Source organism: Myxine glutinosa, chromosome 12 (genome assembly GCF_964187855.1).
Source record: "Myxine glutinosa chromosome 12, kmMyxGlut1.1, whole genome shotgun sequence".
NCBI classification, from domain to species: Eukaryota; Metazoa; Chordata; class Myxini; order Myxiniformes; family Myxinidae; genus Myxine; species Myxine glutinosa.
In genome coordinates this window covers 99,772,134-99,798,668 of record NC_136272.1, presented here as the reverse complement: position 1 = coordinate 99,798,668, position 26,535 = coordinate 99,772,134, and the positions used below count along the sequence as shown (strand labels likewise).

The window sequence follows — 26,535 nt, the reverse complement described above, 5'->3', positions numbered from 1 at the left end:
AACTTATACCCAGGGACAAGACAAAAGACAGACTACAAGCACACTTACACGGGGGATGATGACAGGAATGGCAGGAGGAGGTGGATGGCTGGAGGGAGAGGAAGGTTCAGCCGGACGCTGGCTGGGGCTTGATCCCGCACGGGACGTCGGCCTGGACCTGGACGGCCACCGATGCCACCGCAAACTGGTTCCCGCCTAGCAGCGAGTCGAAGCTGCATGGTGGAGTCAAAGCTGCTTGGTGGAGTCAACGCTGCCTGGTGGAGTCAAAGCTGCGTGGTACTGCTCGTGGGGCTCTGTCACTTCCTTCCTCTGGACTCATCTGCCGCATCTCTCTCCCTCTTCTCCTCAAAGGCTTCCGCGCGCACTTTTATAGCGCGCCTCCAGATCAACCCGCGCCACGCCCGAGCTGGTCTCTCACCAGTCCTGATTGGCGGGTCGGGGCTCGCTGGCTCCACCCTGTGACGACGATCGGCGGCCAACGCCCTGGATTCGGCAGCTTCTCACCCTTCTCCTCCGATCTGACCGCGTGTTCAATGGAGGTGCGGCAAAAACCACAAAGCAGTAGCGGCGAATGCAGAAAACCGCACGCGCAAAAACCACCCAATGCAGTTGGCAATTGATGACAAAAGGGGAATTGCGAAGGGAATCTACCTTATTTGAATTCGGTGCAATGGAGTGTCAATTAATGGAAGACAAAGCCTTAATCTAATACACATAATAAGGAGATAACTACTGAACAAGGAGATCTATGATTGGCTATGTCATTGTATATGGAATAACTACGGGAACGACCTTTGACCTTTATACACAACAAATGGAGGAAGGAGGGTGATAATTACAACAATTTCATTACACTTACAACGATAATAAAAACTACAACACCATTCTCAAATCCACAACACTGCACCCTCCTCCTCTTAGGCACGTCCCGGGCCTATTAAACTTTTACCTTTAGTGTGGCACGTAGGTGTAGTTCCCTCTACATTTAACCTGACCCTGAGTGTGACAGTTTTAAAACACAAATAAGTATGTCCCGCTGCTGCATTGCACCCTGCCTAACAGACTTACGCCCACAGCTAACCGAATTGCGGAATTGTCTTCAAACTACAACATGAACGATGGGGGAGCATTATTTACAGTTACGCTACTTGTATTTACAAAACACAACCCAGGACCGGCAATTGTTCTTTTGGGGGGGGGGGGGGAGCGGAGACAGCCTGTGCTGCATCGATGCACCAGAAAGCACCAAAAACGCACCAAAGCACCATCAAGCACCAATCGGTGCACAGTCACCACAGTTCAATAAAAAAAACCCAACAAACCCCTGGTGCCGGTCTTCCTCTTCGACTCCCTCTGCTGGCCATTGTCGTTCTTCCAGATGTTGTCTTTCTTCTTTGCTGGCGGCCTATTTGGACATAATAAAATGACATGCACAAAACGTGTCCACTGTTCTTTTTATTTATGGCCCACAGGGCCGACTATTAGTGGTTGACCTGTGTGGCATAGGTGCCATGCTACCAAGGTCCGCCAGCAAGATTTCGGGCCATCATGGCCGGTTCCAGCAGAGGGGCCATGCCCCAACCCGTGGGGTCCATAAGTGGTGCTCAGCCACAGACATGTGGTCCATAAGTGGTGCATCGATGCAGGCAGCTGTGGTTGCGAGAGTTCGGGCGCACAATGGCGGACTCCCGCACGCTCCCCTCGGCGCCCAGTGGCGCACAGTCCTCGGGTGGGAGACAAGGGGGGGGGGGGGGGAGAAGACAGGTGAGCGAGGGGTAAGGTCACAAGGCACCTCAAAACAAGGCAATGCAAGACGAGGTGCGTACGGAGAGCGAAGTGAGAAAGCTCGTCCCTACCGTATGTCACCCCCCCTGTTACCTACTCTACCCTTGCCCTTACCCCATATGTACACGAAACCAATCTACACATTTACAAATTCGTCACTACTGTCATGTCTTCCCCATATCTCCCTACACCAAATTCGTCCCCACAATCCCTCTAACCAAAATTTGCCATCACCAAATTCATCATCAATCCTCATAAGGAGGGAGAGATGGAACATCAGCACAATGTCACACCCACGTCATGATGCATCTCACATTCCAAACATTTGCACCAAAAAAACAATAACAACCATGGCATGGCGTGGAGTAGCGTCACCTCAGGTGAGTGGATGCAGATGGTGCGAGGAGATTCTTAATCCTAACTATCTTCTAAATGACATTAACTCACTTTACACTACCCGGGGTCTTTCCCTGCCAAACCATTGGCAATCTTACTCTATGTGGTTTTAAGAACCAAATTCCCATTGACCAAACTGTGGTGCTTATCAATTTGGGGTCTCACTCCCCCGATTCAACTCCCTGTGCCCTTGCACAATTTCAGGACTGGGTCGTGTGGCTCTCCCAGCAGGTCTACCCACCTGCACACCTCCACCACTGTAGTTGCCTCCGAGCTTACCTGCTCCTCACCCTAACCTATCTAACCGGGGAGGCCCTCTGGCGCTCTCCCCACTCGGTGCCCTCTCTGGCACTGGGCTACCCGGGTCCGTCCTCCGGATCCTCGGGCCCCATCCACAACTCTAACGGCTCCCAGAGCCCACCTGCGGCCTCACCTGGCCGACATCCTAACAGTGGCGGAGTGCCCATTCAACTACACACACTAACAGGCCACACGCCCAGCCATTTCCACGTCACTAATGCACCCATCCAAACTCCATTCTTCCACACGCACCACAGATGCCAATATCCAACCACAATTTACCTGTACCCTCTACCTAACTCTTAAACTACCCTCCCCGGGAAATCTTGATGGGGGTCCACTTTTCCCCCATTCACACCTTCGCACCATCCACTCCACCCCACAGTTCCACCATACTCACTCCACGACCATCCATTCCATACTCCATATATTCCATACAACCATTCCCCATACACCTGTAGTTGCACACTTGTGCAATCACTCCTACTGGTGCTTCCTGCACCCTCCTCCCTCCCTGGACCATTTGGTCAACACAACACTCAATCACTATTACTCACTCATACACCGCTCAATACACTTTCGATCCTCAAACACTCGGCATCATCTGATCTAACTACTCCCCTCTGAAACTCACGCTTCCCAGTCGCCCCTTACATTACTGCGCTCCCCCGTCATTATCATTCATTCTACCCTCTCTATGTCCCCACTACCTGTCCACTGGTGCTACTTAACCTTACCGTTACCTATGGTCATCTTCTCTAGATCCCTATCATTTTATCCTAACCCTCCCGGGCTAGTTTTCACTGCCAAACCCTATAAAACTATTGCTCCTTTGCCCCCCGTTGTGTGCGAGATGGCACAGTTGCCATCCCACCACATCGGGCATCTCTCACTGTAAATTTTGCTCACCAAATTCCAGCCAATCAAAAATTTCCCAATCATCTGCCAATCATTCTACCAATCATCTGCCAATCATCAAATTTTTGCCAATCACAAATTCCCTATCCTCAATTTCGGGTCCAAAACACTATCATCATCACAGTCCGCTATATCTGAGCCTCGGTGCGTCGTCACATCATTAACACTCGGCTTCGCAAAGCCGAGCAATGAATTCGGGTGGTTTGGTCACCTGCAGGTTGAATCCGTCCGGCATTCGGTTCAGGGGGGGGGGGGGGGGGCTTGGTCGGGCCGAGATTCCATGCACCATCTCGGCGCGGCACCTCGCGGTCGCCGGCCCGATGGCTCAATCTCGCCCGGTCGGTACCCCGCCCCCGCCAGGGGGCACCGTTCCGCTTCCTCCTACTTGCCCTTGAACTGGACCGGTCGCCTTGCCCGACAAGGCCCGGACTCGACCGTGCAGGGCGGGGCCAATCCCGAATCGGCAACGACGCTTCGAAGAGAAGCGATGCAACACCGACCCGCGCCGGGCCTCGCATCCAGCAAAGCGCACCGCGCCCCGAGTGCTCGCATCGGCTATCCGTCGCCCTAAACGCTGCCCCGGTCAACGTCAATGCCTCCTCTGCATGCTCACACCACTCGTTGAGCGCGCTTCAGGTCCGAATCTCGCTCCCGACACCAATTGTTACGGCCAATAGTACAATTGGTGTCCAAAATTTGGGCTAAATAAATTTAGTCCCAGGTTCGAATCCCAACTCCTGACTACCAATTGTTACGGCCAATAGTACAATTGGTGTCCAAAATGTGGGCTAAATAAATTTAGTCCCAGGTTCGAATCCCAACTCCTGACTACCAATTGTTACGAAACCCAACGTCGGCCTTTGTTCCCCTTACCGAGGGGGGATTAATCCCCTCGTCTCTGACTGACCGACGGGGTCTCTGACGCTGCCCAGCTACCTCCGGAAAGGCAGGTGCACAGCCCCGTTCGTACCGCGGACAGATGTTAATTGCCGAGCGGTTTTAGCAACCGCGGCACGAACGATTAACAAGGAACTAACCCGATCCTTGAACGTTGGCCAAATCGTGCCACAGGTATTCAATGTGGAAGCCTCAAAGACGAAAGGATGTGAAGAAGAAGAAGGCAAAAGTAGGAAGAACAAATATAATTTATTACTACTATTTACACAATCAAAGAAACCAAGGAAGAAGGAAGAATAAGAAAATAAAGACAGAAAGAATTGAAGGAGACACTGCAAATATTAACTTATCTAAACAGGCTTAACTTATACCCAGGGACAAGACAAAAGACAGACTACAAGCACACTTACACAGGGGATGGTGACAGGAATGGCAGGAGGTGGATGGCTGGAGGGAGAGGAAGGTTCAGCTGGACGCTGGCTGGGGCTTGATCCCGCACGGGACGTCGGCCTGGACCTCGATGGCCACTGATGCCACCACAAACTGGTTCCCGCCTAGCAGCGAGTCGAAGCGGCATGGTGGAGTCAAAGCTGCTTGGTGGAGTCAACGCTGCCTGGTGGAGTCAACGCTGCCTGGTGGAGTCAAAGCTGCGTGGTACTGCTCGTGGGGCTCTGTCACTTCCTTCCTCTGGACTCATCTGCCGCATCTCTCTCTCCCTCTTCTCCTCAAAGGCTTCCGCACGCGCTTTTATAGCGCGCCTCCAGATCAACCCACGCCACGCCCGAGCTGGTCTCTCACCGGTCCTGATTGGCGGGTCGGGGCTCGCTGGCTCCACCCTGTGACGACGATCGGCGGCCAACGCCCTGGATTCGGCGGCTTCTCCCCCTTCTCCTCTGATCTGACCGCGTGTTCAATGGAGGTGCGGAGAAAACCACAAAGCAGCAGCGGCGAATGCAGAAAACCGCACATGGAAAAACCGCCCAATGCAGTTGGCAATTGATGACAAAAGGGGAATTGCGAAGGGAATCTACCTTATTTGAATTCGGTGCAATGGAGTGTCAATTAATGGAAGACAAAGCCTTAATCTAATACACATAATAAGGAGATAACTACTGAACAAGGAGATCTATGATTGGCTATGTGATTGTATATGGAATAACTACGGGAACGACCTTTGACCTTTATGCACAACAAATGGAGGAAGGAGGGTGATATTTACAACAATTTCATTACACTTACAACGATAATAAAAACTACAACACCATTCTCAAATCCACAACAATATGTTGTAAACGGGCAGTTGATAGTCGTCTGGTGTGAATTCAACATCTGTCACAACTGGCAATCCATTTTTAATTGTCTTAACAGTAACAGATTTTCCATACAGCTTCCTCATGAATAACACTATTTCTGGTTAAACAGCAAAGGTCCATGGGTCCTCTCTTTAAAAAAAAAGCATTTAAAATAAATGTATAAAACGTGAGATTTGAGTAGTTGTGCATTAGAGCATGACCTGAGTTGAAAAAGCACGAGTTTCACATGAAATGCATGGGTTAAAAGGTAAGGGAGTGTTGTTGTTTCCTCATCTTGCATGTATATACAGTCACGTGAAATAGTAAGTACACCCCATGTAAAGTTTTGTTTTTTTCAACATATTTCAACATATAGCTATTTGATCTTCATTTCAACAATATTGACAGATAAAGGTGATATAATATAACAAATATCATGAAATATTTACATTTTGTAGTCCATTGTATAATTTAAATAAACATAAATGCAAATTCTGCATGTGGAAAAAGTAAGTACACCCTTGGCTCTAATAGGTGGTATTGCCCCCTTTGGCAGCAACAACCTCAAGTAGGCGTTTCTTATAACTGTCTACCAGTCTCTGACATCGACTGGGAGAAATTTTTGCCCACTCCTCCATGCAGAATTCTTTCAGCTGTGCGATGTTTGAGGGGTTTCTTGCATGCACAGCTCATTTCAAATCCCCCCACAGCATCTCGATGAGATTTAGATCCAGGCTTTGACTTGGCCATTCCACAACCCTCCATTTCTTTCTTTTCAGCCATTCCTTGGTGGATTTACTGGTATGTTTAGGGTCATTGTCATGTTGCAAGGTCCACCTTCGGTTGAGCTTCAACTTTCCGACAGATGGCCTCACATTATCCTCAAGCACCCTCTGGTACAATGAAGAATTCATAGTGGATTCTATGATGGTGAGCTGCCCAGGCCCTGATGCAGCAAAGCTGCCCCAAACCGTAATATTTCCACCACCATGCTTTACAGTTGGTATCAGGTTCTTGTGGTCAAATGCTCTCTTTGGTTTTCGCCAAACATGTCTTCTGGTACTGTGGCCAAATAGCTCTACCTTTGACTCATCTGTCCAGAGCACATTGTTCCAGAAGTGCTGGTCTTTGCCGAGGTGTTCATTGGCAAACTTTAGTCTTGCCCTGATGTTCTTTCTGGACAGCAAAGGTTTCCTCCTGGCACACCTCCCATGTAGATCAAATTTGTGCAGCCTCTTTCTAATGTTAGACCCATGCACTTTGACATCAACAATGGCAAGAGCTACCTGCAGGTCCCATGATGACATTCTGTGGTTCTTCGAGACTTCTTTCAGCATCTTGCTGTCTGCTCTCGGGCTGAACTTGCTGGGGCGGCCTGGGCTGAACAAGTTGGCAGTTGTTTGGAATCTTCTCCACTTGTAGATGATCTTCCGGACAGTCGAATGATTGATTTCAAATTGTTTGGAGATCTTTTTAAATCCCTTCCCACACTCGTAGGCATTTATAACCTTCTTTCTGAAGGCCTCAGAGAGCTCTTTTGATGTAGGCATGGTGACGCCGCACACTTCAACAACAAAGAGCAAACCAAACGAAATGTTGAGGTTTAAATAAGACAGGTTCCTCCAAGATCCTCTCTAACGATGTTCTAATCATTTGCACCTGAGCTGGTGCACCTGATTCAAATTTTAGGTATTTGAAGTAGTGATAAATGTAAGGGTGTACTTACTTTCTCCACATGTGAAATTTGCATTTATGTTTATTTAAATTATACAATGGACTACAAAATGTAAATGTTTTATGATATTTGTATATCACCTTTATCTATCAATAGTGTTGAAATAAAGATCAAATAGCTGTATGTTGAAATATGTTGAAAAAGTCAAAACTTTACATGTAGACCAGGAGCCCAGAAGGTTTATTCAAGTGAAAAGCGCCGAAGCAACTGACCACGTGGGTTGAAAGGGTTCTACCCCCACATCACAAAAATGCATTTCTGCCGGGTCAGCGCCGGTGCCTTCCTGCCCAAATCGCCCAAAATAGGGACGCCATTACCGAAAATCCTATTTTCATCAATATCTGGAAAACTATACATGGCAGTATCACAAATCTGGTGTCTACACCCATGTTTTCATGGTCAATCATTATAAAAATGCATTTCTCCTTAGCCAGGGTTGTGTCTTTCCAGCCCAAAACAAAACAATAGAAAGCAAACAAGAAGTTGTTCTCGTGGACACCAGTCTTCCTCCAATCACAGCCACAGTGGTTGATGGTGGTATCATCTTTCATGAAACTGTGCTGCAGCACATCAAGTCCACATATGCAACCATGGCTAGGGATCTTTTGACGAAGGTATCCTCAAGTCATGGAGAGCAAATCCACTTAGTATTTGACAAGTACCAGTCACCGTCCATCAAAGATGCTGAGCGAAACCTGCGTCGTTCAACTCCTTCTCAACCATTTGTAATTACTGGGCCTGATCAGGCTCAGTGGCAGAGTGGCACAGAGTTACTAAAAAATGGATCATTCAAAGAAGAGTTCGCCTGCTTCATCATGGAGGAATGGAAGAAGCCTCAATATGGGCAAATCCTTGGAAGAAAAACATTGTATGTTTCACATGGTGGTGCGTGCATGGCGATGAAGAATGACGGGGATGATCTTCTGCAAATAGAGGAACCGAATCACCTCCAATCTCGACATGAAGAGGCTGATACTCTCATTGCCTTTCATGCAAACAGCATTTCCACTGGTAACATTCTGGTGAGGTCCACCGATACGGACGTCTTCATCATTCTGCTTAGGCTCTCTGGAAGGTCAGAAGGGATCAGCATCATCATGGACTATGGGTCTGGCAACAACCAGTGTCTCTAAAGTGTACATCGGTGTCTCTAAAGTAGCTGCCATTCTTGAGAAGAAACAGCCTGGTATAACTGAAGCAATCATCGGCCTTCATGCCCTGACTGGTTGTGATTTCACATCATGTTTCTTCAGAAAGGGCAAAGTTAAGCCCCTCCAGTGGATGGAATCAGATCCAGCTCATATGATGGCATTGCGATCTCTGACTTCTGAGGAAGTAGACATTCCAGGTGTTACTGCCTTTGTCTGCTCGCTGTATGGGTTCAAAACCTCTGACATTAATGAAGCCAGATACAAGGCATTCATGTGCATGAGTGGTGGTAATGAGAAGGAGCCCCTTGCCAGAATCAAGAAGATAAACTGTGCTTCTCTTCCCCCGTGCAGCAAGACACTTGGTAATCATATCAAAAGAGCCCGATATGTGGCAAGAATCTGGAAGAGGGCTGACCAGACTGATCCAACAGGTGGGGCAAGTCCCACAGACTATGGATGGAAGTTGACTCAAACCTGCTTTGAACCAGATTGGTACCCAGGAAGTGCAGTACCAGAGTCCCTCACAGGCCTACCTACGGATGACGGAACAGAGTTGGAGCAGCTTCCATAGATGACGAGGAATCAGACGTCGATAGTACTTGGAGTGAGGACAGCAATACTAGTGATGAGAGTGACGGAGTAGACACGTAAAAATGCAGAGATGTCAGAACAACTAGTGTCATTGAACAGTACTATTTTCCTTCTGAAGGACAATGACTCTGCAAGTTGTGAGTTAAGGACACAAGTTGGATGGAAATACCATAATACACCATTGTTGAGGTAATGCATGGTGAACTAGATATTTTAAACACTGTAAATGTTGTCAATGTAATGACTGACCATGAAAACATGGGTGTAGACACGTCATTTGTGACTTTAAACACTTTTCTTGCACAACGTTTCTAAAAATGTTTAAAACCTAAACACAAATGTCAAATTCATAAACACCGTCTGTTTAATAAACACAAGCCATCAACTTCCTAAACATGTTTAGCATAAATTTAAACTTGTTTAGAAACGTGGTGCAAGATAGTGTTTAGAAAAGTGTTTAAAGTCTAAACACTGTTTTTGCATATGGTATTATCATGTATAGTTTTCCAGACAATTAAGAAAGTTTTTTTTATTTAACAATGGTATCCTTACTTTGGGCGCTTTTGGGCTTGACCGAGGAGAAATGCATTTTTGTAATGATTGACCATGAAAACAGCAGATTTGTGATACTCCCATGTATAGTTGTCCAGATATTGAGGGAAAAAGGATTTTCAGCAATGGTTTCCTTCCTTTGGGCACTTTGGGTGCTTTTGGGCGGGAAAGACACAACCCTGGCGAAGGAGAAATGCATTTTTGTAATGATTGACCATGAAAACATGGGTGTCGACAGCAGATTTGTGATACTCCCATGTATAGTTGTCCAGATATTGAGGGAAATAGGATTTTCAGCAATGGTTTCCTTTCTTTGGGCACTGTGGGTGCTTTTGGGCAGGAAAGACACAACCCTGGCTAAGGAGAAATGCATTGTTATAATGATTGACCATGAAAACATGGGTGTAGACACCAGATTTGTGATACTGCCATGTATAGTTTTCCAGATATTGATGAAAATAGGATTTTCGGTAATGGCGTCCCTATTTTGGGCGATTTGGGAGGGAAGGCACCGGCCCTGACCCGGCAGCAATACATTTTTGTGATGTGGGGGTAGAACCCTTTCAACCCACGTGGTCAGTTGCTTCGGTGCTTTTCACTTGAATAAACCTTCTGGGCTCCTGGTCTAATGGGGTGTACTTACTTTTTCACGTGACTGTATATATATATATATATGTAAATATATATATATATATGTAAATATATATATATATATGTAAATATATATATATATATGTAAATATATATATATATATATATATATATATATATATATATATATATATATATATATATATATATATATATATATATATATATATACTAGCTTGGCTCGGCTCGCTGCGTTCGCCTCACCAAGCGTCGATACTGAGGAACGGGCTTATTTTAGCTGAGGCTAATGACTGTACCTGAGTTGCTGTGTTGTCATGATTTACACCAATCATAATACAAACAATTATTTTGCACAAATGTATTTGTTGTGTTTGTGATATTACATTTTTATAGGCAATTTAGGTTTAAGATTCAGGTTGAATGTTTTTTTTTCAAGAAAGAACCCCTCAGCACACACATAGGGGAGGGGTAGGTGCAGACTGGAAGTTTGGGATGATTACACCTCACCACCACGTAATTCAAAACACCTCACCCCACTGGCCATAGGCCACTCTGCCATAAAGCCCAGATCGGTGGAGTCTTGCAGTGATTGTTCTCCTCCTGGAAGTTTCTCCCATCTCCACACAGGATCTCTGGAGCTCAGCCAGTGACCATCGGGTTCTTGGTCACCTCTCTTACAAATGCCCTTCTTCCCCGATTGCTCAGTTTGGCCGGGCGGCCAGCTCTAGGAAGAGTCCTGGTTGTTCCAAACTTCTTCCATTTAAGAATTATCGAGGCCACTGTGCTCTTGGGAACCTTCAATGCAGTAGGATTTTTTTTTGTAGGCTTCCCCAGATCTGTGCCTCGACGCGATCCTGTCTCTGAGCTCTGCAGGCAGCTCCTTCGACCTCATGGCTTGGTTTTTGCTCTGATATGCATCGTCAGCTGTGAGACCTTATATAGACAGGTGTGTGCCTTTCCAAATCATGTTCAATCAATTGAATTTACCACAGGTGGACTCCAATCAAGGTGTAGAAACATCTCAAAGATGATCAAGAGAAATGGGATGCACCTGAGCTAAATTTCCAGTGTCATAGCAAAGGGTATGAATACTTATGTCAATGTGATATTTCAGTTTTTTATTTTCAATAAACTTGCAAAACTTTCTAAAATCCTGTTTTCTCTTTGTCATTTTGGGGTATTGAGTGAAGATTGATGGGGGAAAAAATGAATTTAAACGATTTCAGCATGAGGTTACAACATAACAAAATGTGAAAAAAGTGAAGGGGTCTGAATACTTCCTGAATGCACTGTATATATATATATATACACACACACAACCATCTCCTCCTCAGATCTATTGTGTCGCAGGTCTTTTATTTATTTTGGCCCGTGTGCACTTCTGCTCTCTTTGCCATTGCTGGTGACCCAACTGATGGGCAGGTGACTTCACCATACTGGCAACATCTCCAGCAGACTTCTCCTCATGCATAACAGCTGGGACTCCAGACGTCTGAGGTATTTTGGGTGCCTCTTTATATCTGATTGGTTTTTCCCACCAATCTCATGCATCAATGCTGGGCCCACTTTAAAAGAACACAGAGGACAGATAACAGAGGAAAGAACAGAAAATATAAGCTCACAGGGATTAATAGACTCGATACAGACAACAGGATTTTAGTTGAACTGTCCATATATTACATTCGAATTGCATATTACATTTTATTGCACAAAACATATGTCACGCTTTCACTAAACAAACACTAAGAAATAACTAACGTTACACGAAACAGTTTTATCCCACTAGGGCGATTCCCATAACAATATAACACTATAACAACATATATATATATATATATATGGGTTTTGGGGTTAGCCCCGCCAAACCTTCTGTGGAACGTAATTTGCGTTACCACCCGCACGGAACTGTTCCGTATCCGAATGTCACATCAGTATCTGAATGTTACCTCATGAGTTTTCGTAACATTGTTTTTTGAAATATTAATGCTATATTGTTAATTTGTGATTGGAGTTATACTGTTTGGAATAAAAAATATAGAGAGATTGGATTAATAAAATTCTGATTTTGAGTTTCCACTCATACGGAACTGCTCCCTATTAGGATGTCACATCAGTATATGGATGTTACCTCATGGGTTTTTGTTTCCGCATTGTCTGTTTGCTTTTGAACACTGGAAGGTGCAACAAGTACCATAGGAGTTCAAAATTCGGAGAAAAAAACAAAACCAAAGAAAAATTGTCTTATCGAGAGGAAGCTCTGACGCTCAAACGAAACAAAGGTAGAGACGGGATGATGCCGGCAGGACACAAGAACAAGAAAACCACCGAATTTCAGAAAAATGAGACAAAGTGCAGTTCAGAGAGGAAAAGCAGGCAAGAAACAATGAAGCTCACAGAGAGGCCAGACAAAGTTCAAGCTTCAGAGAAGAACATGCCAGAGACACTGAAGCTCAGAGAGGCCAGAAACAGAAGACGCAATGCTGCTACAAATATAAGGCGTGCTTTTAATAATCCTTGTGAAGAGTTTGTCTATAGAGCCAGTGTGGGAAGCATGACTGATAAGTGTGAATAGTATGGTGCTCTAAAGTTCCCTGCTGAGACACCTACTCAATGTTGCAGTAAAGGACAGTATCCAGTGCCTGACTTGCCACCTCTTCCTCCATTTTTGCAAGCAATGTTTGACGAGTCAGCTTCCATGTCTTGAAGCCTTGAGCATCCTATATGGGTGGATATGTGCGTCTTATAAGTATACATATTATTATTATTTTTATTATATTATGTGAGAAAGTTTGGCCATCCCAATCTGTTTATCACAATGACCACCAACCGTTCATGAAAGGAAATAAAATGCAACCTCATCAGTTCACAGTTCCCTCACGGCAGGCCTGACCTCGTTGCAAGAGTCTTTCACTTCAAGTTGAACAAACTGATGCATATTCTGAAAGCCGAGGCCTTTGGTAAAGTACAAACATTCCACTACTCAATTGAATGCCAGAAACGTGGATTTTCTTATGCCCACATCCTACTGTGGCTTTGCAAGCACAGCAAGATTAAGCCAAACCAAATTGATGATGTTATCTCAGCTGATATACCTGACCAGGAGAGAGATCCAGAACTGCACCGCATAATATTGACAAATATGGTGCATGGTCCCTGTGGCGTCTTCAACAAGAATTGCGTTTGCATAAGGCATGGCAAATGCAGCGAGCGTTTCCCAAGAGAGCTTCTAAAGTACACTGAACAAGGCAAGGATGGATATCTGAAGTATGGGACATGACCACCCGAGGATGGAGGAAACACTGCCAACATCAAAATGAGGAGGAATGGAAAGTTTGTGGACCAGAAAATTGACAACAGATGGATAGTACCCTGTATCCCCTACCTGCTCCGATAATTAAACGGTCAAATCAATGTCGAAAGTTGCATGAGCATCAAAGCCAGAAAATATGTACTCAAGTATGTCCACAAAGGGTGTGAGCAAGTAGTCTACCAGCTACAGAGAACAGAAGGGAGACAGCACATAAATGAGATTGAAAATTACAAGACAGCCAGATATGTGGGAAGTATTGAGCCAGCTTGGTGAATAATGGCAGTTCCCTTGCATGAACGCATTCCTTCAGGTTGTCTAGTTGGCAGACCACCTGAAGAATGGTCACTGAGTGTACTTCAGTGAGGTGTGTGTACTTCAATGTAGCCAGAGGGGAGGCACCAAAAAGAACATTGACGGAATTATTCAAGCTATGCCAGACAGACCTGTTTGCTCAGAACCTAACGTATGCTGACCTGCCCAGATATTATACTTGGGACAAGTCCAAGAAAGAAAGAAGAGCCAACGTGTTCCCAACAAGGTTGGAATATTTGAGGCACAAGCACTGGGGCATGTCAACACAGTGAGTCCTAAGGTGGGTGAGTGCTACTACTTGCGGCTGCTATTGCATGAAGTGGCTGGTCCTACCTGCTATAAAGATGTCAAGACTGTTGAAGGACGAGTGTGTCAATCATTCCAGAAAGCCTGTCAAAGGCGAGGACTTCTTCAACGTGCCTTCAGAGTCTTTCATGTGTCTTTTTGCAAACTCCAGGTATGCTGTCATGTGCCTTTTTCTCAGGAGTGGCTTCTGTCTAGCCACTCTCCTATAAAGCCCAGATTTGTTTGTAAAGTGCTGCAGAGACTGTTGTCCTTCTGACAGGTTCTCTCATGTCAGCCGAGGAACTCTGTAGTTCTGTCAGAGAGGTCATTGGGTCCTCGGTCACCTCCCTGACCAAGGTCCTTGTTGCCCGGTTGCTCAGTTTTGTTGTACGAGCAGCTCCAGAAAGAGTCTGGGTAGTTCCATATTCTTTCCATTTCCTAAAAATGGAGCTCACTGTGCTCTTGGGAACCTTCAACACTCTAGAAATTGTTTTATACCCGTCCCCAGATCTATGCCTCCTAACAGTTATATATCGGAGTTCTACGGACAGTTTCTTGGACTCCATGGTAGAGTTTCTGCCCTGCATAAAGAGCATGCACTGTAGCATGCACTGTCAACTGTGGGACCTGATATAGAGAGGTGTATTTTTTTTTCTAAATAATGTCCAATCAATTGAGTTGGCCACAGGTGAACTTCAATCAAGTTGTAGAGACATCTCAATGATGGTCATAGAAATTGAATGCACCTGACCTCAATTTGGAGTGCCGTAGCAAAGGGGTTGAATTCTTATTTGACTCGAGACAATTTTAGCTTTTAACTTTTAATTAACTTGTAAAACTTTGTATTAAAAATTCCACTTTGACATCATGGGGTATTATGTGTAGATCAGTGACAAAAAAATATTCAATTTAAGCCATTTTAAATTCATACTGAAATACAACAAAATGTGAAAAAAGTCAAGGGGCATCAATACTTTCTGAAGGCACTGTACATGTAATATAAATTGATGCCTTATAAAGGGGTCACCATGATCACATTTACGTAAGGAGGTACTGCATGATTTGCGTGAACAATGGTATGTATACAGTATATGGAAAGGTGAATATTTAGAATGCTCTTTTCAACAATCAGTGTAACTCTGTGAACCCCAATGAAGCATCAGCAGACAGTTCTGGCCCATTTTCCTCTGCAAATAACGCATTTTATCATACCTTAAAATCAATGATAGAGACTTTACGGGAGACAGCGAGGTTTACGGGAGAGTTTCTCACTCTGCGCATGCATAAATGGTGTTCAACAAGTTGTCATGTATTGTGCTGTATTATTTTTTAATCCGATTTTAAAAAGTTTTTTTTGTTATGCTATGGTTACAATACCCAAGAAATAATATTCCTTCTGTTAAAATCACTGTAATTGTTTTTGTTGTAATTGTACTTAATGAATTATTCATAACAAATTCAATAATAAATAATTATCAATTATTATTATTAGTAGTTATTAAAAGAATTATTTAAAATAATTAATAATTGTAATTGTTGGTAAGCCATTATTGTGCTAGTCTGCATGACAATTCTCAACAATTTGGTGGATGAACAATTCGGCAATTTTGCGATCTCTCAATTTGGTACTTTAGCGACATATTTTGGCCTCTTTTTAATTCCTGTTAGTTATGAAAATATTCGAGAATAAACGTTTTGGCTTTTAAAGGCTTATAACTTCGCTCTATCGTAGCCTTTCAGTGCATCATTTTGTACACAAAGTTACAGTGTTTGTAAAGAATAGAGAACCCCCCAAGGGCTCTCCGATCAGTGCCAGAAAGGCTGTGGGAGTGATCGTGTGGGAGAGGTTGGTCAATGGTGAGATGGTGTGCATGGGGAGGTATGTTATATTCTAGAGAAGTGTGGGTGTGGATGCAAGTTTGAGTCAGTGAGAGGGTTGCATATCCGTTGAAAAGTCGGATGGGTTGTGGACGAGAACAGGGTGGTGGTGTGAGTGGAGGGACATAAGAGTCTTGAAAGGTGTGTGGGTGAACGAAAGTTTCAGTCAACTAGAGGGTTGAGAATTCATCAGAGCCTGATGGGCTATGTGTGTAAGGTGGGTGAGACAATGCAGTGCCTTTAAAAAGGGGTCATGGAAGATGACAGGGAGAAAAGGCCAGGCAGCAGACCACAGTGTTGTATGTCCAGGGATTGTACTTCAGCAGGGATGTGAGGAGGAGAGTGAAATGGCCAGGTATATGGAAGAAAGGGGAGTATGGGAGAGAATGGAGGATCCCGATGGCATGTGCTATCTCCCCTGTTTTGTTGGTGCTGGTTATGGGGTTGCTGGTATGTGCTGTGAGTGGACATAGGAGAGAAGTGGAGCTAGCCCCTGGGCAGAGCTTTCCAGCAATGTTTGCATTCATGGATGACCTGACAGTTGCCCAACAGCCAGCTGACTCAGCAGTAGAGGTGCTGAGGCAATTGGAAAGGTTGATGCGATGGGCAAGGATGGGCTTTAAAGGTGGGGAGGTGTGAGGGTTCATGGTTGTGCAGGATTCAAGCGATCCAGTGGTGAAGAATGCTCTCCCAGAGAAGAAGGGAAGTCAGAAGTGGAATGCAAGAGCAGAGGTGGATGAGATTAAGGAGCGGTTGCAAAAGGAGGAGGTCGTGAGAATGGTACAGTACGGGAAGCATGGCTTGGGCTGGATGGAAGATGGTTGAGAGGGAGGTGAGGAGAAGAGGAGATATGTGAAAGCAGTCGGACAGTCACAGCAAGGTGCTTGGACTCGGTGGGAAGGTGTGCAGGTTAGGACGTTGAAGTGGCGAGAGATTTGGAGGATGGAGCCAATACTGTTTAATTTCCTGTTGTGAGAAACGTATGATGTCCTTCCATCCCCAGCAAGCTTGAGGGTGTGGGGGTTGTTGCAGAAGGAGAGCTGCTCTTGGTGTGAAGGTCTGGGAATAATGCAGTATGCACCGAGTGCATGCTCAGTAGCATTAGCGGCAGGAAGATACAAATGGCGGCACGATCAAGTACTGGCGGTGCAAGTGGAGATGGTGCATCAATAGGTGATGAGATTGAGAAAGTGGGTAGTGGAGGAGACCGATGGGAGCGAGGTGTTGTTTGTCAAAGAGGGCCAAGTGGTAAGAGGCGGAAAGAGGAGGAGGTGGAAGGCAAGAGGTCTGTCAGATGCTCGTGATTGACAGGTGGTGGCAGACCTAAAGCCGCAATTGGTATTCCCGGAGGAGATCTGCGTGACAAGGTTGTGGCCTGACATTTCCATCTGGTCAGGTGCAACAAGGCAGGTCATCTTGGGGGAATTGTCTGTACCTTGGGAAGAGAACATGGAGGAGGTGCATGAGAGGAAGAGAGGAAAGTAGAGTGAGCTGGAGGCAGAGTGTCGGGAGAAGGGTTAGCGATTTTCTTGTCAGCCATTTGAGGTGGGGTGTAGAGAGTATATTGGGAATTCCTTTTCTGCATTTCTTGCTCGACTTGGATAGTGTGGGACAGAAAGAAGGAGGATGAGTGAGAGAGTGGTGCAGAAGTGGAATGCAAGAGGATCCTTGAAAGGCTCACTTTGGATATGAAAGACGTTTATGGAGGCTGTTCGAACGGTGTAGGTTGAGGTTGGGTGGGTGGTGGTTCTTACAACCCAAAGAGGGGTATGGTAGTGACTGAGTGTGGAAGAGAAATGGAGATGTGTTGTTTTGAGCAGTGTATGTTATGAGGCTAGTTGGTTGGTTGTGTGTTTTTGCATGAGTGTGTGTGCGTTTTTGCATGTGTTTTGCTGTTGAGTGGTGTATGTTGTAAGGGTGGGTGGTTGGTTGGTTGCGTGCGTGGTTTTTCGGTGTTTTTTTGTTTGTGAGTGTGTATCATTGGTTAGTATCTCTAAATGCGGGTTTCAGAAGGTGGAATGGAGCCTTTTGTTTCTCAGGTTACACTGGATGGAGTCATGAGGTCATATGTGAGCATTATATGTCCTTGTTTTCAATGATGTGTGTGTGTGTGTGCATAAAATATGTGCAATATATCACACACAAGACATGTGTACACAACATACCACTGTACAACATGTCCTATATAACATGTGTGTATACAATTCAACATGTGCACAATATGTTTCCTGTATATGTATATAACAGTAACACATCAAAATAATGTGTGCATACAATACAAAGCATATGATGTCACTCAAATCAAAATAAAACATGCCAAATCAAAAACAAAACCAAAGCCAAACATGTGTATAAACCATAATCATGCATGTATATGTGCGTGCAAATCACGACCCATGCACATTTGTGCGTGTGCCAGTGCATACGTGTGTCATCGCCACCGGTCCTCATCTTTCTCAGGCGCTGCTCCCACTCAAGTCTGCCAAATCTCAGGACCCCCTTCCACTTGGGTCTGCCAAATCTCAGCCCCCCCCCCCTTCCATTCGTGTCCGCCAAATATCAGGCCCCCATTCTACATGGGTGCACCAAATCTCAGAGCCCCCAAATCTCAAGCCCCCCCCCCCTTCCACTCAGGTCCACAAAATCTCAGGGCCCCCTTCCATTCAGGTCTGCCAAATCTCAAGCCCCCATTCCACATGAGTCCACCAAATCTCAAACCCCCCCCCCCCCTTTCCATTCGGGTCCGCCAAATCTCAGGCCCGCAAATCTCAAGCCCCCCCTTCCACTCAGGTCCACCATATCTCAGGGCCCCCTTCCACTTGGGTCTGCCAAGTCTCAGATTCGAGGAGTTTATTTAATAACAAAGTCCGCCAAGTTCCACTGTGTGTGTGTTTGTGTGTGTTTTGTTGTTGAGTGGTGAAGGTTACAAGGGTGGGTGGTTGCTTGGGTGCTCTAACATGTTTTTTTTCAGTGCTGTGGATTCTGGGAGTGGAAGTTGTTGTTGTGTTGTTGTAGTTTGGGTTCTCACTGACTGGGGGTGGGGGTACATACGCATCCAAGTGTAGTTGCTGCATGTGGGGCCATTTGTGACCCTGCTGGTCCATCTTAGCTGACCATATGGAGGTGGAAGGGCCGAAACAAGATGATGCTGAGGACTTCAGCTGAAGACCCGGTCAGTGAGGCACACTTGTGACCAGGTGTGTTTTGAAATTAATCTATGTATATACGAGTATATATATATATATATATATATATATATATATATATATATATATATATATATTGTGAGAAACCCCCGGTGAAACCACCTTTGTTCTCACCCAAATGAGTGCCCCGCCCACCACTGACGTAACCTCGTTGGAGCCTCACGCGATTGGGAGGCGAGTCGGGACGTGATTGGTGGAGGGTCAGAGAGCGCGGCCGCCATCTCATGATACGGACGCAGCTCGGAGGTTCGAGGCCTCGAGGCGAGGGAACTTTCGTTACGCCTCACGACAGCGAGTGGTGCTGATCGTTTATAGTTATGGATTGTACGAGTGAGTGATTCCGGAAGAGAACGAGTGATTCCCGGAGATCGTAGATTGGAACTGTGAGTCCTATATTGCCTGCTTCGTGTTGGGGCTCCTGGCCGACCGTTCCTGGCGGCCTTGTGTGGTATTCCATCCTGGTATCCTTCGAGTCCCGGAGCTCGTCGATTGGAGCCGCGAGGATCTTACCTGCGTCCAGTTGGAGCGTCTGTGGCCGACAGTTCCTGCCGGCTTGTGCAGCATATTACCTTTTGTTACCTTTCATGGTTTTTGTGATCGAGCCAATAAATAATCGTGCTTTACCCCTAGAAGGCCGATTAAAACACAATTGTGTTTATTGCGTCTCTTTTGGTTCCCTACGTGGATTACTTGAAGCCCGGACATTTACGTCCGTATTCCGTGCTGGGATACATTCCACAGACGGGATCACGACAAATGGGTTGCTCGTCCTAGGATCATTCAAGTAAGAGCCATTCGATTGAGACGGGAATTCTGCAGTGGACGACATCTTCTGGCATCTGTTCATCGCCTTCTCACCAGCGGACGCCGTCTGGGAGGAACTTTCTCGCCGTAGGACGCTGTCTTGGGCAGAGAAGTGAATAGCCTCGGATCCCTCCAAACAACCGACAAAGAATAAGCGAATAGCCTCGGATCCCTCCAAACAACCAAAGAAAAAAAAAACGTGAGTATTTGTACGTGGTATTTTTCTCATTGGCAATTTGATGTGCGGGTGATATTGCGTAGTTGTGTCGTATTTCCCCAACAGAGCGTTGTGTTTGAGCGTTGTGTTTGGGTTGTGTTTTGTGCCTGGTCGTATGATAACTCGTAGCCAAGCTATGTCGACCAGGGAAGTGAGAGTTCAACCTGATCATGTTGACAGTCACGTGGGTGGCGAGGTGAGCGACGCAAGCAGCCTTGACCCGGTCACTCAACCCGAGATGTTAGGAAGCGATCCCATCATGACCAAATGCATGCGTTCGCCCTTCTGGACCGGGCTGACTCCGGTTCAACAACTTGACATGTATAACAGGGAGAATGACAGAGCAGAGACAGCAGCAGAGAGAGAGCATGCGGCAGCAGAGGGAGAGCGTGCGGCAGCAGCGGCAGCAGCGAGAGAGCATGCGGCAGCAGAGAGAGAGCGTGCGGCGGCAGCAGAGAGAGAGCATGCGGCAGCAGAAGCTGAACGCGTCAGAGAGCATGAGTTGCGAATGTTGACTGAACGACTGCGGGCAGAGGGGTCTGCTGCAAGAGTCCCGGAAACTGTTCATGTTCGTTTGCCGGACTGGACGGGAGACACGAAGCCAGAAGCGTATCTGGAGATGGCGGAGAAGTTGTTGGCTGCCGGTGGCATTGATGAGAGCTTGTGGGTCGGCCATCTTGTGAGCCATCTATCTGAGAAGGCGAGGGAGGTATATGCGAGGATGGCAACCGAGGACGCAAACAAATACAGGGCATTGAAGGCCGAGATTTTGAATGCCTATGCGGTGTCCGCATGTATTTATAGGAGAAATTTTTTCAGCTGGACTCGTGAGTCCAGTCAAACCTATGAGGAACATTCGCGGGCCTTGTTGGAACAGCTGCAGAGATGGTTCAAGGGGAGCAAGGTGGAGTTACCTCAAGCGGTTGCGGAACTCCTGGTGCGTTACCGTATCGATCAACAGCTTCCGCCTGACTTAGCATTGTTTCTTGTCGACAAAGACACTGTTTCCTTGGCAGACTGCGTCAACCTTATTGATAAACATGTTTTGGCGTGCAAAATGCTGCAAGTCACGCAGTCGCTTCGTAAGACGGAGGAGTCTGCGATCAAGACCGCCCCCCGTCTGCCCGGCGGCTGGATCGAGGGGAAGGGTTCTCCGATGACCTCCACTGGGGGCGCTCGCGAGCCGCAGACCAGGGCAGGGCCCTGGTGCGATTTCTGCAAACGCGTGGGGCACGGTGAAAACCGCTGTTTCTCTAATCCCGCCAGTCCGGCCTACCGAGGCAACCCTCCTGTTAAGTCGGAGGGAGATCAGTGGAACTCATCCGCCGGGCCCTCGCACACGACGGTGGCATCGGTGACCGAGGTCACTGCCACCGGGGCTAATTCCATTCATCCACTGCATCAGGAGTATTCAGGGACAGCCTTAGTGGGTGGCCCCGATTCGATGCTGAAGTTTGAGACCAAATACCTTCGGGATACTGGGGCGACACGGTGTGTTCTCCGGGTGGGGGTAGTTCCGGCCTCTCAGATGCGTTATACCGGCGAGTATACCCTCCTTCGGGGCATTGACCGGGTTCTTGGCCGGTACCCCCTTGCCCTCCTCGAGGTCCGGAGTGACATTTTTAAGGGTCCAGTGACCTGTGTGGTAGTACCCTACTACCCTATACCCGGGGTCTCCTTGCTGATTGGCAATGATGCCATAGCCAGGGAGGAGTCATTGACTCTGACCTGTGGGGGGGTCCCTAGAGCCCAGAGTAAACAGGCGGAGAGAGTGGCGGAGTCAGACATATCTTCACTCTGGCCCGAGGAGCCTAGCGCCTCGACTCCAGTTTCCGACGGTGACGTTGCGTCAGCTGAAGTCCACCCGAGCCTCCCGTCAAGCCAACCTCAGGTGCCGTGCTCCTCAGGGACCGCTCCCGCCATGTCGAGATTCAGCAGGAACGCTAATGCTAAGGTATATGTGGGAAACCTGGGCAATGGAGCAGCGAGAGCCGAGCTAGGGAGGGTCTTCGGGCATTACGGACCACTCCGCAACGTATGGGTTGCTCGGAACCCACCTGGATTCGCAGTTGTTGAGTTTGAAGATCCACGAGATGCTGAAGATTCGGTCAGAGCCCTTGATGGAAGGTTAATTTGCGGATCGCGGGTGTGCGTCGAGATGTCGAATGGCATGTCGCGGCGGCCTCGTTTCAGACGCCCTTTGGTCCGCAGGCCGTTCGACCCGAAAGATCGATGTTACCAGTGCGGTGAACGGGGTCATTACGCATATGACTGTCGTTCTCGACACCGGAGGAGAACCCGCCGCTCTAGGTCTCGGTCCGTTTCCCTCCTGTAAATGTTTCCCCACCTTGAGTTTGGCTCCCTTGTTTCTCTATTGTGCTTTGGGTGAAGTGTAACTCTTGTGGGGTAGATGTTAATGGGGTGTATGGTGTTTAATATTGTGTGTGAAAAAAAAAACAAAACTGGTTCATTGTTTACCCTGTTAACGCCTGTTAATTGCCTGTTGCGTTAATAAGTGCGTTATTGTTGCGTTATTGTGTTGCGCCATTGCGTTGCGTTGTATTGTTGCGTTGTTTCGTTATTGTTGTTAACAAGTGTTAGTAATTGTTAATTGCGTTAATTGCCTGTTAGCAATTCCCGCCATCATCTTGCCATGTGATTTGCACCTACTACAAATACTGGTTTTAAAAACGCCGTCTATTCGACGGGGTTTTTACTTAGGGGGGGAGGACTGTGAGAAACCCCCGGTGAAACCACCTTTGTTCTCACCCAAATGAGTGCCCCGCCCACCACTGACGTAACCTCGTTGGAGCCTCACGCGATTGGGAGGCGAGTCGGGACGTGATTGGTGGAGGGTCAGAGAGCGCGGCCGCCATCTCATGATACGGACGCAGCTCGGAGGTTCGAGGCCTCGAGGCGAGGGAACTTTCGTTACGCCTCACGACAGCGAGTGGTGCTGATCGTTTATAGTTATGGATTGTACGAGTGAGTGATTCCGGAAGAGAACGAGTGATTCCCGGAGATCGTAGATTGGAACTGTGAGTCCTATATTGCCTGCTTCGTGTTGGGGCTCCTGGCCGACCGTTCCTGGCGGCCTTGTGTGGTATTCCATCCTGGTATCCTTCGAGTCCCGGAGCTCGTCGATTGGAGCCGCGAGGATCTTACCTGCGTCCAGTTGGAGCGTCTGTGGCCGACAGTTCCTGCCGGCTTGTGCAGCATATTACCTTTTGTTACCTTTCATGGTTTTTGTGATCGAGCCAATAAATAATCGTGCTTTACCCCTAGAAGGCCGATTAAAACACAATTGTGTTTATTGCGTCTCTTTTGGTTCCCTACGTGGATTACTTGAAGCCCGGACATTTACGTCCGTATTCCGTGCTGGGATACATTCCACAGACGGGATCACGACAATATACACATATATCATGCATACATACTTGCACACAGGCATAGATAATTTTGGTATTAAAATCATTCATTGCATCTGATCTACTTTCCAGTACTAATTAGTAGTAGAATAATGATTGTAAAAGTAGCATCGGAGAAATAAGTGTGAAAAAGACATGGAAAAGTGAAATAAACGATTGAAAGTTTTCCCCAAGCTCGAATATCCCCCTCAGCCCTTAAAACATACATTTAACAAGACTACATGGAATACAGACTATTGCAGAAGTTTCATGAGAATACAGAGTGAAACAATTGGTGAGTAGGTAGAAACACCAGAAACAGAGAAAAAAAAAAATCAAGGTTCTGCATGGCAAGTGAAGCCTCAAAGGTATTGGGACAAAGGAAACAAGGCCATTGCCTGCAAAATAAAAATAGTTCTATAACCGTTCATCACTGGAAATGTAAGAGATGTATTGGTCGGCCTCGAACAAAAACCCTCCTTAGCTATTCCGGCAACATTGCCAGATGGCTGAGCAGTAACAGGCTCGGTGAATAAGCCTCACCGGTCACACTTATAGGAATGTTGGACATGATTACATTTGAACTATTCGTTTTTACACTATAAAAAGCAAATTTCTTTAAAAATTACTAATCTGCATGCATGAATTACTCTGCCTTATAGAAACAACAGTGCAGGCCATATTTGAAGCACGCTTGTAAATGCAGCGGCCTACGTGATTCATAAAGCATTAAGGTGCACTATGGTGAATGAAGAACTAGTCTTGCTGGTGTGAAGGCATTAATGTAGTGAGTGAGTGAGCAAAACATCTGGGAAGGAAACATACCTGGAAGAACTTTGGCCCACTTTACAACTGGTACCAACTGCTTCTCGCACAGGCGGTTGAGGCTCGAAAGCAGGTAGTTAGTGGTGACCGGCTGTGTGTTGTCAAAGCCAGCGTACACGACTTCAGGTTCAATGAAGCGCAGGATGGAGATCAGTGAGGGTACGAGGCTGTGAGGGTTCATGGGACCCGGGTGTGAGCCCCAGAACGTCAAAGACTGTCGCATCCCTTCCATTGATGCACATGCTTGACTCGGGCCTTCCTCACCACCTTTCATCTTTCCTGGCTTTTTGGATCTGTGTGCTGGATAAAGGAGAGGCGAGGAAGTAAAAATTTTTATATTTTCGAAACAAGATTTTGAAAACAGATTGTCTTTTTGAAACAAGATTGATTTTTGAAACAAGACAAAAAAAATTGAAATGATAGCTTTCACTAGTTTCACTCAGGATCATGTAAGCAAAAATTATGCTAAATACAAACAATTCCGGTTATTAAAAGGTTTATTCATCATGGTTGGAAATGATTCAGAGCAACCGTATCACACTTCCTCTACTGTTTTCCTTCCCCAGCTATTCTCTATCAATTCGGCTGAGGCCGACTCCCTCCTTGGAGGTGGAATGCCTGACATTATCAGCAACTTTATCCCTCACAGTATACCAACTACATTTCCTAAACCTCATAACATTCCGAACTGTCCTCTCCCACAAAAAAGCCTGACTCCACATTCCTCTCCAGGAAAACTTACCTTTTGTGTAAACATATTGGCTTTGGTATACCTTCACACACTACCCAGCCTAACTTGGTGAACACGCTCACTACGCCAATGATATTGGGCACCTATAGTCCTTCTTCGTCCTTCTCCTCCACTATATTTACTTGTTCTGCCTTTGCTTCTTCACTATCTGTGCCAGTAAATGTTTTTGTGTTATTTTTAAGTCCCATGTGATAGTGTGTTTTCACCTTTTAAGGCCTTCCTTTCAAGAGATTCGTATTCAGCACTTTGTCCTGCCGACGTCGGAGCCAATGAGGCAGAAATTATGCTATCCTGCACTGGTGATATGAACTTGTGAAATATCATATGGTCATTGCACACCATCTATTTTGGGTGGTGGACCATGGGTCATGCCCTATGGAGATCTCTGCTTTTTTAGAAGGGAAATGGTATCTTCCTGCTTTGTGGCATGTTTTGATTTTCTGATCACCATTTGTCTGAAAAGCATGCTCATCGTACTTTGACAACAGCTACGATTGGTGTTTGAAGACATCAGTCAGGTGTTCCTCAAGGAGGTCAGGTGTTTCAGGCTGGAGTTCCCCAAGGTAGTGTTCTGGGCCCTGTGCTTTTTCTGGTCTTCATTCATGATCTCTCCGACTCTCTGGAAAATCCTCTCTATCTCTTTGCTGATGACTCTACTCTCTGCCACTCCATATCTCAACCCACAGATTGGCAGGCAGCAACCTCTCCACTCTCCACAGACCTGGATAACATCACAAACTGGTCAAACAAGTGGAACATGTCTTTCAATCCTGACAAATCTCACTCTCACTTTGTCTCTCCGAAAAAACCGTCTGGACAACCCTCCCATCTACTTTCTGAACAATGCTCTTGAAGAAATTCTGTCACTCAAGCTTTTGGGTCTCACTATTTCCCATGATATTTCCTGGGAAAACCACATTTTAAATCTGGCCTCCAAAGCCAGTCGCCGACTGGGCATCCTCCATCGTGCGAATTCCTTCCTTGGCACTTCTGAGCTCCTCACCACATACGAGGCTTTCATCCGAAACTCAATGGAATACTGTTCTCCCCTCTGGGCTAATGCTCCTGCCTCACACCTAGCTCGGCTTCACGTGGTTGAAACCAAAGCTTTCAGGATCATTGGAATCTCCTGCGATGAAGCTGATTCTGAGGGCCTTTCACTCACTCACCGCAGGCAGGTTGGTGGTCTTTCTGTTTTCTACCGACTCCTCCCCGGCCTTGCTCCCCCAGCTCTGTCTGTGCTCTGTACCCCAAATATTCCTGCAGGACACACAAGATCTGTCAGCAACCTTCTTCTGGTGAAACTGCCAA

At 46.4% G+C, this 26,535-nt stretch overlaps 1 protein-coding gene across 1 annotated transcript in view; it reads right to left on the bottom strand.

Annotated features, from left to right (window-relative positions):
* The window catches only part of LOC137437679 (progesterone receptor), a 378,860-nt gene that overhangs the window by 70,574 nt on the left and 281,751 nt on the right, over positions 1–26,535 (bottom strand). Inside the window, exon 4 of the mRNA XM_068132179.2 lies at positions 24,474–24,773. Within this exon, the coding sequence (XP_067988280.2) occupies positions 24,474–24,773 (300 nt within the window). The remainder of the gene's footprint in view (positions 1–24,473; positions 24,774–26,535) is intronic.